General features: G+C 42.3%; 1 protein-coding gene across 1 annotated transcript in view; it reads right to left on the bottom strand.

The window, feature by feature from the left end:
• Window positions 1-16,484, bottom strand: part of TMEM132B (transmembrane protein 132B) — a 192,097-nt gene that overhangs the window by 43,193 nt on the left and 132,420 nt on the right. The window contains 1 exon segment of the mRNA XM_009320961.1: window positions 804-947. Coding sequence (XP_009319236.1) covers window positions 804-947 — 144 coding nt within the window.

The following is a 16,484-nucleotide window of genomic DNA, read 5'->3' as shown; positions in this document are numbered from 1 at the left end:
TATATTCAAAAGTACCTCTTTTATGCCTAAAAATAATAATGAGCTAAAAGCTGAAAGCCATGCAATGGTGTCAGAAGTCATGCAGTCAATGTCTTGATAAAGTCACATTAATGCTATTTTCATCTCAATGTCAGGGAGGGAGAACCAGTTGAAAATATTGTTTAAAAAAAAAACCAACAACACAACATTGTTTAAAAGCTCCCAGCTCTTATTTTAAGAATTTTTGCAATGTGGCAATGTGGTTGTCATTTTCTGTTCTCTGTCACGCTCCTCCAGATTTTGGTACAGTTCAGTATCTTTACTTGTAAGAAATTCCAGATTGGAAAGCAGGTGATGCAGTCAGAAGCATGTAGGAAGCCTTGCTGCACACTGTTACAATATACTGCATTATTACTATTAAATAATGGATGCAGAAAAGCCACCCAAGAACAAAGATCCTTGTGTAGGGAGCTGACTTTTCCCAAGTGGGTTGTATCAGACAACACATTCTTTCTCATCAGCGCTAGCTGGCCAGCAAAGAAAGACTAGGACTGCTCTTTCAGCATCCCTGGCCCTCTCTCCCATTATGAACACACCAGCACAAATGGTTCCCCGTCAGTCTATGGAAACGTGCTAACCCTGCAAAACCTCTGGAGACCACTCTCCTCATCGTGCAGTGAAAACAACCCGCCACCGCAGAAACAGCCATGACTGTAAAACAACTGGTTGATGTACAATCCCGAATGTGAGCTAGGTCCCAATATGGTGGTGGTGGAGGAGAAAAGGGTGAAAACTCCGTTCTCCACCTCATGGGGGTGCCTCACCTTTATGACGTCTTCATCAGCTGATTTGCACTCGGTGGAGTCCGAAACATCGACCACAGAGCCATCCTCCTGCACGGCAACAACCTTGACTGGAACAGACACCGTTTTGCCCGTCAGAATGGCTGTGTTAAGGACTTCCGTGTCCTGTATGCACACACACACACAAACGAAGGATGGGCATCAGAGAAGCATAAAACCATGAGAATGCCACAGGGGTCAGACTGATGAACCAAAACCCTGCCTCTGACAGGGATGGGGCGGAGGAGCGACCCTTCCTTGCACACACCCTTCAAGCTCCCTGCAGTCAATGGTTTAACAACTTTCTAAGCCAAAAGTTGCATCTGGACCATCAAGTTCTGGTTTTGTCAGACATACGGATTTACTGTTTTTGAGCCATTTACAGGTATGGCTGCTGTGGCAATGAAATCTGTAACGCAATTACGTGTGAAGGCACGTCTGCAGCTTGGCAGAACCACAGTGCTATTTGGGTACGATCTCCAGAGGGCGTCAGCAACTCTTCCCACCCCTTTGCCCCAAATCATGCCAGTGATTTGGGAGGTGATTATCAAGCATTACAATAACAGCATTTCTTCCTTACTGTTCCAGCTAACAGTGTTGCGAGTTGACCATTCTCCCTTTTCGGGACATAAATACACGATGAGAAAAACTACACATGAGGTAGGGTATTACAAACTAAGCAATGCCATCCATATACAATTTTTTTTAATCTTTCCCCATCAAAATCCCACCTAGAGATGTTTTACCACATTCATCTGTAATCCTGATCAATTCACAGTGCTGGCACTCTAATGACTCCATTAACACAGCCTTCCTCTGTGTCTCGGTATGGCTGCAGTTTGATTAATTACTCCAAATGAGTTGCTACAGAGGTCCCTGCCTTGCGTAAGCAGGTAGGCAGACTGGAGGGGAACAGCCTCCGAAGGCCTACAGAGCAGCTTGTCTCTGCTTAAGCACTGCTTACTGCAGGCCCAAAACTTGATACGCATGCGGGGCAAGGAACGATCTGTGCTTTCACGGAGACTCAGTTCGGCCTTCTTGAAAAGCCTGCAATAGGAAATACTGCTTTGAATCAGTCCGCATTTCCATTTTTCAATTTCCATAAAACTAATTGCTTGCCAGTTAGGAAAAAAAAAGTTGCTTCAAACTAATCTAACTTTAAATTCCATTATTAGCATTGGTGGAAGAAGAAATGGATTTTAGTGAAAAATTTGATGGCAGCTTGCATAGGGAAATATATTCACTATCATTTGCTTCTGTCTGCTAGCTAGATTGATAGAAAATAATGGGCATTGACCACAAGCTAAGGACAGCTGGAGAAGACCAATAAATACTTGCAACTAAGATGTATTATTAATCAATATTCGGAAACTTCTACAAAAAGCACCCTGAATTAAATGAGTTGAAGTACTAATAACACTAGTGCCAGCTAACTAATATAGTCTACTAGAGCTTTATGGGCAGTCATGTTCCAGAAAAGCATTTAAGCATGTACTCGAGTCCATTTCTGTTCAGAACAACACTAAAAGTACGTGCTCAACTTGACACTTAGACTTCCATGTGATTTAAGCATGCATTTAAGTGTTGTCCTGAATAGAGATGCTTTTCTGAATAATACCTCAAGAAATAAATATACTGTCTTTGTTCTGTTCTCTGCGAGGCACAAACCAGATGTTTTACACAGTAAATGACTGTCTAGTTTTTGTTTATGCTGAATGGGCTCATTTATAACCAGCTGCCATCCACGAGGGAGGGACGCTGGGAAAGAGAGAAGTATGTGACAAAAGTGGGAGTCTGAAAGAACAACTGTAAAACTTTTACAAAGACTGAGGTTTGAACAAAAGAAGAAAATGCGCTGCCAGGTGAAAGAAAACAATTAGATGCACCTCAGGTGGAAAGAGGTTGTATAAGATAGACAGAGAGAAACTGAAGGTGCTTCACCCACAACTATGTCAGAGAAGAGGTGGGTAGATTCCACCAAACCAACAGCAAATATCCCATAAATCCTAAGCCATCAATCCAATATAAACATATGCCAGATATATGATGAAGACATGGTGGTCCTGTGTCAAAACGCTCCCAGGAAGCAGTTTGCCAGTATGCTATTTCTAAGCCATTCTTCAACAACAGACAGTCTTCTTCAGTGCATCAGGGGAAATTATTTTTGCCAAGGTCACAAACAATGAACACGCGACAAATTCTACTTCCAAACCCACTCTGTTAGCACAGCTATCCTACATGGAGCTATGTAACTCCTACATGTCAGGGGCAGGCGGCACTTGTATGGAATTATGGTCTGATCCAGAGCCCTACTGAGTCATGGATGGAAGGTTTCTTTTGACTTCAGTGGACTTGGAATCAGGTTCTCAACAGGCCTGAACTAATTCCACCTTTGGTTTTTGCACTGTTCGTTGTATCACCCTCATGTTGACCCTCATGTGTGACAAAGGGTAAACAAAACGTCTAGCCTCCTTTTAACTCTAAGTGCTGCTTAGCTACCAAGCTGAAGCCAGACTTTGATGCTCTGAAGGATAATGCAAAGTTTATAAAGACATTTGCATTCCTTTCATAAACTCCCTGTGAAGATAAACATGAGAGAAAAGGTCTCAGAAGAGACGCCTCGTGACCCCACTATTTGTGGATGATCTGAAATATGCTTATCCTACTCTTGACACAAGCACTTTCCTGAACCTTCCCTCCTTCCCAGCGTGTACAGGTACCCACTGTCCTAATTAGCTTCATAAAAGCTACACTCCACTGGTAAACAATTCTATCATATAAATCAGTATTTCAGATGCCTGATGCCTGGATTGAGTGTTACACAAGTATAATAGGCAGTGTGAAGACCTTTTTAAGAGCTGGCCATTTATAGACTGAAAAAATATATTTCCTCTGAGGAAGAAATACGAAGGCAGAACTGAACTAATTGACTGTCCATTAGATTTATAAGCAGACTATTTTTTTTAGTGCATCTTCAACAAGTAATAGCATTTAATCTAGATTCTGTTAGGCTTGTTTTATATTTCCATGGTAGGGTCTACTGCAGAAAAAAAGTGTTACCGAATTTAAGATACCTGTGCCGGTTATTACTAACAGCATCTGAAATGTAGAGAGGGGTAATAATGTTGATTTACATAGGCAGGTCCTCCTGTGTGGCACAGCTCCAGTGAAACACCCAGGGACCACCAGCACAAACCTCTAAGTGCTGACACTGCAAGGTCCCAGGCGAAAAAAATGGGAATCCCTTCCTATTTCTTTTGTCGAGGGTTTCAGCTGTGAGATCTTGTCCAAAACCTTCAATTCAAGCAGCCCAGGTGGAAGCTATACATTCATATTGCAAGCTCTATCCCTGAATAATAATTATGTGCATGTTTATCTCCAGCTCCTTCCCTGTACCTGAATGCATTAGCACTTCAGCAGAGCTCTTCTTAATTACAACTGTAACCTGCTAATAGCGTTTCTTTGTTGTCTGAAGGAATCTACTTCTTATCCAGCCTAGGCTAAATTAAAATTTAATACAACATCAGGTCGCAACAGAACTAGGAAGCAAATGACAGCTGTTTAATTAAAACCTAAAGCTGATTAGATGGCACTACTGAGAGAAATACTCAAGAGGAAGAGCAGAAAACTACTGAAACTCAAGGCCAGGATAATGGCTTTATTTAAATATGAATAAACCCTCCACACAGCCAGAGTAAATGTTTGACAACTCATTGCTTTGGACAAATGGGGGGGGAAATGCGAACGGGAGACCTGTGGAGAGTCATGACAGAGCTGTGATTACCAACACTGCTGGCAGAAGCAGGGATTACTGAGGAATGACTACAATAGGCAGACACAAACCAACTGAGGAACTCCACACACAAAGTTCCCAATAATTAGCCTTTAAACAACACCACACCGACCTAAATCCTCCTTAGGCACGTGACTCTAAGGCAGCTCACACAGCTACCGTGAGACGACATGACACAATTTTTCCCCCCTCTTCTGGTTGAAAAATAAAGACATGGAGAAATAGATTATACATCTCACAAGAAACCTCTCAGGAGCCAGGAGCTGGACACAGGTTATCTAGACCCCAGCCCAAAGCCTCCGGCGCATCTTTCCTGCCCCTTTGGGAGCAGCCAGCGTCCTTTCCACGAAGTCTGGCGGGGCACAGAAAGCCCCACACTGACCCAGTTTACCGTGACAGATATCATCCTTGTGATTAATGCACAAGCTGGATGTGTTTTTTTAGAGGTTAACAAAATGTACTACAGTACAGTAAACCCAATAAACACTCAATTGTAAATCAGGAGGGAAACCTAAAGCCAACCCTATTCCACTGACAAATGCTACAGCTAAATGCCTTTTGGCATTTAGTTGAAACGACTGTCTTTAGCGAAGAAGGCATAGAGCTGAAACATTTGTCTGCAGAATTGCATTCCTTCATTATTATTTTTTTCCCCAGAGTGTACCTCACAAAAACACATTTGTAATATTAGAAGGAATTTTTAGGAACCAGTTCTCCTGCCTGGAAATGGCATCTCTTAAAAAATGTAAATTATAGGGCAGATTGTGACGTGTGGGCTGGGCTAGGGGAGTTTTTTTTTATTTGATAAATTATTCACCACCTTTTTCTTCAGATCAAAGAGCAAGGCAATATAAATCCATTAAGCAAGCTTAATATAGAAATTAGATGCTTTGCTGAAATCATTATAATCCAAAGCAATTCTGTACTTCCCCCCCCCATAGCTGAATACCATTTTAGGTTTCAAATACATACTAATGAAGTCTGGTTGGTAGAAAGGTGTTTATATTTTCAACCATTATATCAGGTAAGATACAGCATTTTGTCACCCAATGGTAAGACCAAACAACTGGGATTATGTGTTTACGAAACATTAGAAAACACAACCAATCTTGCAAAGAGATCATGTTGTTCTTTGACCCTTTTTCCTCCCTACGTTCATACAGTCAGTCCACTTCATGCCAAGGAGCCAGACCCCACAGCAGTGACAGCAGGAGTGCTGCTAGCTGCTTTGGCAGATGGCTGATCAGTCATTATTCGTGGGCTGAACTGGCAATCCTGCCTGCCCAGGACTTGCCTCAAGTTTGCAGAGGCTGTGCACGTGAAAGGAGTTACAAGTCCTAATAAAGGGCCGAACAACGGCTAATTCCTTATTCTTCAAACACCATTTCAGTGGAGCCACTTGTAGAATCAACTGTTTACCAAGTTTTCAGGTGTCAGAGTGAGGCCTAAGTTGTAACCACGCACGAGTCCTCCTGCCCCGACAAGCACACGTGTTGCTAGAAGGTCATTCCCACTCCCCTCCACCCTTCCTCTGTCTCCGGCTGTTTCCTCATTTCAGCTTCTTATCCAGCATATCGTTATTAGGAGCGATCAGTTATGACAGATGGCAAATCACAAATACTGCAGGCTATCTTGTCAAAGTTAAAGGTCATCCTTTATCTCCTTTGTTTACCTGCATAATAGCTTTACTTCATATTGGCATCCCAAAGGAAGAACAGGCAGGTGCATATATATTATGCAGGAGAAATTAATTAATGTAGATTGAACCATACAGAGAGGTTCTTAATCACCGATTCTTACAGAACAATGTAAGCAGCAACTATTAGCCTAATTGAATATTATTCTAGATGTATATTAGCGTGTGCTGCAAAAACAATTTGCTATAGCACAAAAAAGCATGATGCAGGGACTCCAAAGTGGAATGTTATTTCATAACTTTCTTTTTGCCACAGGTACACTGAAGGAAGCTCTTCTCTTAGCAGTGTACCTGGCACACGCGATCAGCTGGAGTTGTAACTCTGTCTTGGAGTTCATGGAAACTAAAGCTGAGATTTATTCCATTTCCATGGTTTTTTATGAAGGAAATTCAGCTCATTTTGAGGTTTATGTAGGATGAATAAGCAAAACCTGCTGCTGAAGGTGAAACCTGATTAGAAGCACAGATACTGTCATATGTATGACCTGAGGCAGTTTTATTTTACTTTTTATAACTCAGAACAGATCTGCCCCCATTAAGCAAAGGTTCAGAATGCAGCCTGGTGCACTTGGCAGAAGTAATTGCAACCTGTCAGGCAGTCTCCACTGTCTCAGCTAAGTACCAGTGCCTTCCGCATGAGCAAAAGACCTTTCCTGAGACTGGGCTCATGCTATTTTGCTTCAGCCCATTATGTCCCAGTAGAGTTTATTCTCCAAACCTGCTGTGTTAAACATCATGACACCATTGCTCTGAAGTGCATGCTCAAGGTAGAATGAATGGGAAGTTCTTACAGCTAGAGAGCAACAATCACGCATCTGATTTTACTTGTCTGCACAGAGAACAGAGGCACCAAGAGTTCCCTGCTTGTGTTTCAGGACCTTTCAGTACACCAAGAAACACAGGACCTAAGGTCAGCCTAAAAGTATGGTAAACTCTGCCAGTCATTCACACTGGAATTTACACTATGTTTAGAGATCTGTATAGTACCTGAGCATTCATCTGACAGACTTGTGCAGTTCTTCTCAATAGTAAGTGATTGGTAACCATTGTTAAGTATATTTAGAATCTCACAGTTCATTTAAAGATGTTGGTTTTTTCCCTTTTTATTCCAGAAAAACATGGTCATGTTCTGACTTAATAAAATTGTGGGTCACCTCCAAATGAAATCAAACAATATCCCCCTGAATCCAAGAGGATACAAAATGGGTAGAGCTGTCTACTCAAGAGCAATGACATGAGCCTCAATACAAACTGATACACTAATGATTGTTTTCAAATGGCCATGAAATAACAGTATGAACACTCCTCAAAGGCATTGCTTTTTCCACAGAAAAATCTATGGAGGCCGTGCTTTGCCTAATTTATGGGGTGTAACTATTGGATTCGCTTGAGTACCAACAGTAGTCAAAGATATAATTTTCTGGCTCTGCATCTTTGTCCCACAGGCTTAATAATATTTAACAACATTGTGGATGGCCATTTTGAAGAATTTCTTTCAGACATTTCTCTAATTCCTTTCCTAGTCATCACAATTCCTTTTGGAGCAGGCTGGAAGGAGAGTTTTCTGGAGGAAATTCTATGCCACCGGTGCAATGGGAGAGCTGGCAACTCACCGGCTTGAAAAGGCTTGTGTTCCACAAGTGCAAAACTACAGACATTGAAACATAAGGTTGCATATCACATGAGTTTACCGCCACAATCTGTGTGCTCATCTTCTACCATGAGTGCTACCTGGGCAGAAATCCATGTCCTTCTGTAATAACAGCTGTTTAATGCTATAGAAGAATGCACAAATTAATTACAGCATGTCTACACGACTTCCCAACATCCTGCAGGAGCATCCTCTCACGGAGGGAGTGTAGGTTCTCTTTGTGCTTCGGACACAGTGACTTGCTTCGTTAAGCCATTCACAGAGTGGCTACAGCTTAAGAATACCTATTTATGAACAGAAAAAGATACATGGGAAAGCGACTGTGACATCGTGTGAAGTCCTCTGAAATCCCCTGACAGAAGACAGTTGTCTAGCATTTGCTAGACATGGGGTTCAGAAGAGCTGGATTTTATATCTTCTCCCTCAGAATAGTTCAAACACTGGTGTAAGTACAGAGCTCATAATGTACCAAGTAAATTCAATAAAGAACCACATTTTCTGGACAGACCTAGATGCATATAGTTATTAACTATATTTGAGAAGCACATTATGGAGTTTAAAATGGAACAGAGATCTACTAGATGCTCACATTCATCATCCTGCAAAAGGAGAATACCATTTTCCAAAGAACATGTGTCTGACAGGAAAGACCCATGCCTTACCCAAAGAAGTATTTTTTTTTCTCTTGAAGGTGGTCTGTCTTATCTGTCAGGACCAGACTGCTGTACTTACTTATTTTACCTATGTAAGTAATTTCATGGGCTTGCATTCGACCACTCTCAGATGTAAAGCATACACATAAACTGCTGTAGGACTGGCTTTTCAGACAGCAAACGCTTTGGAAGCAGACTGTTTCCCACTGCCTGCTCTCCCTCAGAAAGGCTATTCTCCCCCCAAAGTGCCTGCAGCAAGTGATTCATTCTCTGGCAGTTCCTGTCTTAGGCACGTGTCTTAGGACAGCATAAGTGACACTTTGGAAGTTTTATCTCCCTCCATTGCCTATTAAAAGGCTCAGATGTCTAGTTTAGACTTGATCTCTAGAATTAGAGGAGAAAAACTCTATCCCTTCCTGCTTTCAAAATTATAAGCAATCAGCACCTATACGTTACTGTTAGCGCCTTTATTCCTAGGCGCTAACGGTACTCCTAACAATTTTTACACCACTGTATGTTTCCTACAGTGACATGGACTTCGCAGATGATACAACCATGCCTTTTATCTGCTTCACTTCATAAAGCGGCCTACCGCTGTATTTGATGCAGTGAAAATAAAAAGAACGTATCTGTAGCTAGTCCAGGCATCAGCCTTTACCACCCTTGCACACTCAGAGCTTTCTGGTGTTTTACTCACTGATTTTGGGAGCATCCATCAACTGTACATTGCTCAGCCTTGCACTGCCACTCCACTTGAACGAAGTGTTGCCTTTCAAGTCTTTAACATTTACTTTCTACTTAAACAAACACTACAGAAGATGTCTCCTGCCTGTGTTTAAAACCGCCTAGAAACTTTTTTGATAAGGAGAAAAAAAAAAAAGTTTCTTGACAAAAATCAAAAAAGCATAAAAAAGACACCTTTGAGAATATTTTCTTTTGAAAAAAGCTAAAGTTAAAAATTGTGAATTTTTTCAAATAAGAATATTGATTCATTTGAGGTGAGTTTTTGAGAGTCTTCTGACTGATCTAAGGACTACTGGAGGTTTTTTTCTTCCTTCCTCTGCTTCTTCTTGGCTTGAATTTTGTTCTTCATTTTAATTTTTCAGTCTGTTCACCTTGTACCTGTTCAGAAGCGCTGCCTTGTTCTGACATGCCCCTATATCTGATTATTTCTTTTTTTGCTCAACTTCTATAAAGAACAACCTCTTTTTTATTCAAGTTCAGAATGAAACACCTTTTTTGTTTTCATGATTGAATTTCCCAGTGAACTCTTGTGCAGTGTATTTATTTCCTGCAGACTAGGACAATATCATCTGCGTTTCAAAAGCTGAGCCACTGCTTTCAGAACATCAGTATTTTTCCAGATCCATCAGCTTTTAGGATACATAGTCCCTCAAACTAAAAAATGTTTTAAGAACCTGTGAGCACAAAAAAAGACTGACTAGATTCTGCTCTCAGCTAGACTGCTACAAGAGGGAGTAATTATAATAAAGACCGTGAAGTAACACAAATCATAGAATCATAGAATCACAGAATAGTTTGGGTTGGAAGGGACCTCTAAAGGTCATCTAGTCCAACCCCCCTGCCGTGGGCAGGGACATCTTCAACTAGATCAGGTTGCTCAGAGCCCGTCCAACCTGGCCTTTAATGTTTCCAGGGATGGGGCATCCACCACCTCTCTGGGCAACCTGGGTCAGTGTTTCACCACCCTCAGCGTAAACAATTTCTTCCTTATATCTAGTCTAAATCTACTCCCCTCTAGTTTAAAGCCATTCCCCCTTGTCCTGTCGCAACAGGCCCTGCTAAAAAGTCTGCCACCATCTTTTTTATAAGCCCCCTTTAAGTACTGATAGGCTGCAAGAAGGTCTCCCCGGAGCCTTCTCTTCTCCAGGCTGAACAACCCCAACTCTCTCAGCCTTTCTTCACAGCAGAGGTGTTCCATCCCCCTGATCATTTTCATGGCCCTCTTCTGGACCCGTTCCAACAGGTCCATGTCTTTCTTATGCTGAGGGCTCCAGAGCTGGACACAGTGCTCCAGGTGGGGTGTCACGAGAGCAGAGTAGAGGGGCAAAATCCCCTCCCTCGACCTGCTGGCCACGGTGCTTTGGATGCAGCCCAGGATACGATTGGCCTTCTGGGCTGCGAGCGCACATCGCTGGCTCACGTCCAGCTTTTCATCCACCAGTACCCCCAAGTCCTTCTCGGCAGGGCTGCTCTCAATCCCTTCGTCCCCCAGCCTGTGTTGATACTGGGGGTTGCCCCGACCCAGGTGCAGGACCTTGCACTTGGCCTTGTTAAACCTCATGAGGTTCACACGGGCCCACTTCTCGAGCTTGTCCAGGTCCCTCTGGATGGCATCCCATCCCTCTGGCGTGTCGACCGCACCACTCAGCTTGGTGTCATCTGCAAACTTGCTGAGGGTGCACTCAATCCCACTGTCTATGTCATTGATGAAGATATTAAACAGTACCAGTCCCAAAACAGACCCCTGCGGGACACCACTCATCACTAACCTCCATCTGGACATTGAGCCGTTGACCACTACCCTTTGGATGCGAACATCCATGTAAAATGCGACCAAAATATAAAAGTCCTATGAAATCAGGATCAAACTATTTAATTTTTCATCTTTTCCCCTGTCCCTCTTTCATCTGTTCTAAAAATTACATATTGAATGATTTATTTAAATTACTCCTTACAGTACCTTGTCTTTCCACAATACTTCAAAAACAGTTCTCAGCTCTGCCAAGGACAAGAGGACAGTTATCTTCATTATACAGCTAAAATAACTGAGGCAGAAGAAATCCCACCAGGCCAGTGACAGATCAAGAAACTGAATGTATATTCCCAATGTCCTAGGTCCATGCTTTTTCTGAGAGGTTACACTCAAACTTCCTGTCTTCAGGCTGTTGGTTCTGTACAATTTAAATACCAATTCCCACATCTTTCCTACTAAATGGCCTTTTTGCATAACGAGTAAATGCTGAGCCTGCAACATCTCAAACAGCTAATTTATTGGTTGGTTAACTGAAATTCAGCTGTGCATTAAAACAAGTATCAGTGACTGCAAAGAAATATAGAGGGCTACAAATAAAGCAACCAGTAACAGATGCAAGGAAAGAAAGAAATACTGTATTACTTGTCACCTTTCTTAAGCGGAAGATGATAATGGCATACTAGCTGTGCTGGCTTTGGCTGGGCTAGAGTTAATTTTCTTCACGGTAGTTAGTGTGGGGCTCTGTTTCGGATTTGTGCTGGAAACAGTGTTGATAACACAGGGATGTTTTCGTTACTGCTGAGCAGTGCTGACACACAGTCAAGGCCTTTTCTGCCTCTCACCCCATCCCACCAGCGAGCAGGCTGGGGAGGCACAAGAAGTTGGGAGGGGACACGGCCGGGACAGCTGACCCCAACTGACCCAAGGGATATCCCACACCATATGGCGTCATGCTCAGCATATAAAGCTGGGGGAAGAAGGAAGGGGGAGACATTCGGAGTGATGGCATTTGTCTTCCCAAGTCACCGTTAGGCACGATGGAGCCCTGCTTTCCTGGGGATGGCTGAACACCTGCCTGCCCATGGGAAGTAGGGAATGAATTCCTTGTTTCGCTTTGCTTGTGCGTGCAGCTTTTGCTTTACCTATTAAACTGCCTTTGTCTCACCCCACGAGTTTTCTCACTTCTACTCTTCCAATTCTCTCCCCCATCCCACCAGAGGGGAGTGAGCGAGTGGCTGTGTGGGGCTTAGTTGCTGGCTGGGGTTAAACCACGACACTAGCATATACTCTAATGCCAAGGATAGCTGAATGCACTCAAGAGAAAAATCACAGAATACCTCTTAATATGAAACTACTGCAAAACGTTCCACTTTGAGAGGGCTTCCAATGTCATCTCACAGGTGGTTTGAAATGGGGCAAGACAATAGCAGATAAGGGGGATGACATTAATGTCTCTCAGGAATAGAAATAGAAAGTGACAGTATTATTGGTTTTCAATAGAAGCATTCTGTAAACAGACAAAGGTCTTCTACTTATTATTCTATGAAAGCAAGTATATCTCAAAATCACAGCATGTTTCTTTGATAAAGGATTTTAACAATGATTCCTTGTCCTTACCCCTCAGCACCAAACTCAGTCCAAGCAGGGACTCCAATGTAGTTTTAAAACTTTTAGTTTTAAACTGTTTGTAAACTATATGAAGTAGTGGCTGACTTGGTTTTCCATCTCAACTGAAGGACAGACAGAAAATGAAAAAAGACTTCTATCTTTGCTTCCAAAGTATTATCTTCACCATTAGCCTTTCGAAGGCATTAAGACATTATTCAAATACAAACTTTACAATCTATTTCTTTAGAACCTGTTACATTATGAGTAATGGGAAAAATATTGATCTTCCAGAAAGATAAACTAGGTACATCAAGAGAGGAAAAAGAGAATTATCCAATTCGTGTTGAAGAACTCCTCTACAAGAACTCTCTCGGTGGAGGAAAATGTCTCCCATTTGCTGCCATTTTACTTAATGTGAGACACAAAATTACACAGCCTGCCTCAATTGCAAAGAGAAATTAGATCACCACTACTGGACTGTTCAAATGGAATGAATATTTGCTATTTGCCTCCATTAAGGAAATTTATCTTCCTTAACATTGGCTGCGTTAACCATTCATTCTTTACTTTTCCTCTAAAAATGGGCAGATTTCCAAATGGTAATACATCTATTTCTTCTTTTGCAGTACCAATTTCAAATTGTTCACTGTTGTAAGGTGGGAAGAAGGCCAGGTCTAATGCCATACTCTTTCTTGTACTGCAGCTGATAGGGTCCTCTGGCTGCATAGTCATTGCTCCTGCTAAATGGACAGACAAATACAAGGGAAGATGCTTTTTACAGAAGACACAGCTTAAGAAAAGATAAGGTTCTCTGGCATTTTGACACATCGTTTTAGCAAAGGATTGACAAAGAAGGAAAAAGCATTGCACCTAAAGGCCTTCATAAATGTAACACAGAAATCCAGCGCAAAAGTGCTTTCAGTTAAAAGCGCCCCTATACAATTACCACACAGAAAAGAGCAAGCTCTCCTCACCTTCCACTTCTTGTAATTTTGGCTCTTCCCCTTCTTTTCTTATACCTTGAAATCTTCAGCCATGTTCTTCCTCCCTGATGACATCTCGCCTCCTCGGTGGTTGAAATGAGCTTGCACAGCAGAGATGTGGGCCAGTACTTCCCACATTTCCAAGTGGTCCTCCAAAAAGGGAGGGTCTTACATAAATCAAATTATAAACTCTTTCATTCAAAGACCACTAACACTTTACGTCTACTTCATAAGAATATAAACAGCAACAGCGCAAAGGAAGTTCAGCTCTGCACGTGTTGCGACCTCGTGGTGAGCTGAGGACCCAGATGTGGAACACCTCTCCCCAGCACCACACCATTTCCCACACTGTCTCAGCACAGCCTCAATATGCTCTTCTCAGGGTTTTGATGGACAACACTTTAGGAATAAAATCAACGGTCATGTCACAATTGAAGTGTGTTTATGTTTAAATCCATGCCATGAAGGTACGAATGCAAAACCTAGGTGAGAGTATTCACCTACAAAAGCTGAACGTGGGTCTGGGAACAAGAAAGTCCACACAAAGAAATTAGCGAGAACATGGTGAGTAAAGTATCTCATTTACACCACTGAATTTTCAAATTTTCTAGGCAACAGGAATGATCTGAAAACGGATAAACTGGATCTTGAAATAAAAACTGTGTTTTAATACATCTTTGTTCCGTTGCTATGATGCAACTTCATCATTTTCAAAAAGCCCAAGAATTATTGCCAGAAGGCACCTTGTAACAAAAAGCAGAAAAAGATGATCAAAAGTTTGACTCCACATTCTCCTGCTTTACTGCAGGTTAGTTTTGAAGGACAAATGTTTGTTCTTTTCATAGCCAATATGATACAAAGTGGTCAACCAGTGCCCAACTTCTAAAGTCACAGGACCACAACAACTACATCAAACATACCTTTCTATTTGTTTTTCATTTTTGTTAAATGACATTGACATTTAACTAACTGCCTAAAGGTTACACTCTCTTAAATGCAGCAGTACCTGGCATTTTAATGCTGTTTGTCTTCCTCTTTGTTAATGAAGGCAATTGTGCAAGTAGTTGTGATTTAGTTTTGGATTTTCCTCCCACTAGTGTTGTAATTGAACTCTGGTACACATATCGAATGCAATCTGACAAAAGCTATTACGGAGAACAACCCAGAATAAAACTGCAACCTTACTACCTAATGACAAGTTGTGATAGGAGTGGAAGAGAAGATGACGTGCAAGTTTCCTGGCCAGGTAGCACTGGGCTGCGTCACTGATGAGGCTGAGAAACAGCCACAGCCTGAGACAGTTTTCAGCCGGGATAGAGTTAAACCTCCCAGGTTTCAGCTGGGATAGAGTTAATTTTCTTCCTAGTAGCTGGTACAGTGCTGTGTTTTGGATTTAGCATGAGAATAATGTTGATAACACACTGATGTTTTAGATGTTGCTGAGCAGTGCTTACACTAGTCAAGGACTTTTCAGCTTCCCATGCCCTGCCAGCGAGAAGCTGGGAGGGGGCACAGCCAGGACAGCTGACCCCAACTGGCCAGAGGGACATTCCACACCATGGGACGTCATGCTCAGTATATGAACTGGGGGGAGTTGGTCGGGGGGGTGGGGGTGACCGCTGCTCGGGAACTGGCTGGGCATCGGTCAGCGGGTGGTGAGCAATTGCACTGTGCATCACTTGCTTTGTATATTCTTTTATCATTATTATTATTACTATCATTGTTTTCCCTTCCTTTTCTGTCCTATTAAACTCTCTTTATCTCAACTCACGAATTTTACTTCACACCCCATACCCCCCCAATTCTCTCCCCCATCCCACTGTGGGGGTGGGACTGAGCAAAGGGCTGTGTGGTGTTTAGCTGCCTGCCGGGTTAAACCACAACAGACAGAATCAACCTCGGACACATTAAGCAGAAGCATTTCACGAGGCAGCCATCTGACAGCGCTGTCTCCGGGCAGCTGTGGCTTGCAGCAGCTTCCTTCTCTGCAGCAGCATTTCTGTTTTGTTCGGGGTTTTTTTTCTCTTTTCTTGGCCAAGAATTTTATAAGCAGTTTCAATCTAAAAAGCCTCATTCCAGCATGCATTGCTCTTCAGTGCAGAGAGGAATAAACCTAGAATCTGGGAAAATTAGTTCAGAGGAAAAGACTTTAGAACCCATTAAGCATAGCTGTGCGTAGCTGCTGTAGTCTGTATTTCACCAACTTTTATGATAACTCTTCCCACTATTCTGCATGGTCTCTTGGGGAAAACAAAGACAGAAACCCTACATTTGATTAAAAAAACATTGACTGACATGAAAGGTGGACTGGGATATGACATACAAAGATTTTGCTATTTTTACATGTGCAGTGATATTTAGAAAGGTTGGAAATGATGTTTGGATTTTATCTATTTCTGGTCAAATGGATTGCCAGAGGATTTTTCTGACAGTGGCTGTCTGTAATTCGATGGCAGTGAATATACAGAAAATGTGCTAAGTTCTAGGATTTAATTCATAAAATGTTGCAAAATGAATTCAGTTGAGGTGGGAGGAGCAGCCTTTTCACGTGTGCATGATTTTCAGAGCACAACACACCTGAGAACACACCTCTCTCCCAGGCAAAGTCTCACTGAAGATTATTTTTGACAGTAACAACCACCATGCCTGTTGTGTTCGTTGTATGGCATCTCTCTCGTTCTTGCCTCTGCAGCAACACAAGAAGGGGGCTGACGCGTGCCTTCCAGCCGCTCCAAGGGGCTCTTGCATGGACAATGAGTAAAGCACTGTGCTGCTCTGCACC

The sequence above is a fragment of the Pygoscelis adeliae genome, unplaced genomic scaffold (genome assembly GCF_000699105.1).
Source record: "Pygoscelis adeliae isolate BGI_AS28 unplaced genomic scaffold, ASM69910v1 Scaffold353, whole genome shotgun sequence".
Lineage (NCBI taxonomy): Eukaryota > Metazoa > Chordata > Aves > Sphenisciformes > Spheniscidae > Pygoscelis > Pygoscelis adeliae.
This window is presented reverse-complemented; position numbering and strand designations above follow the sequence as displayed.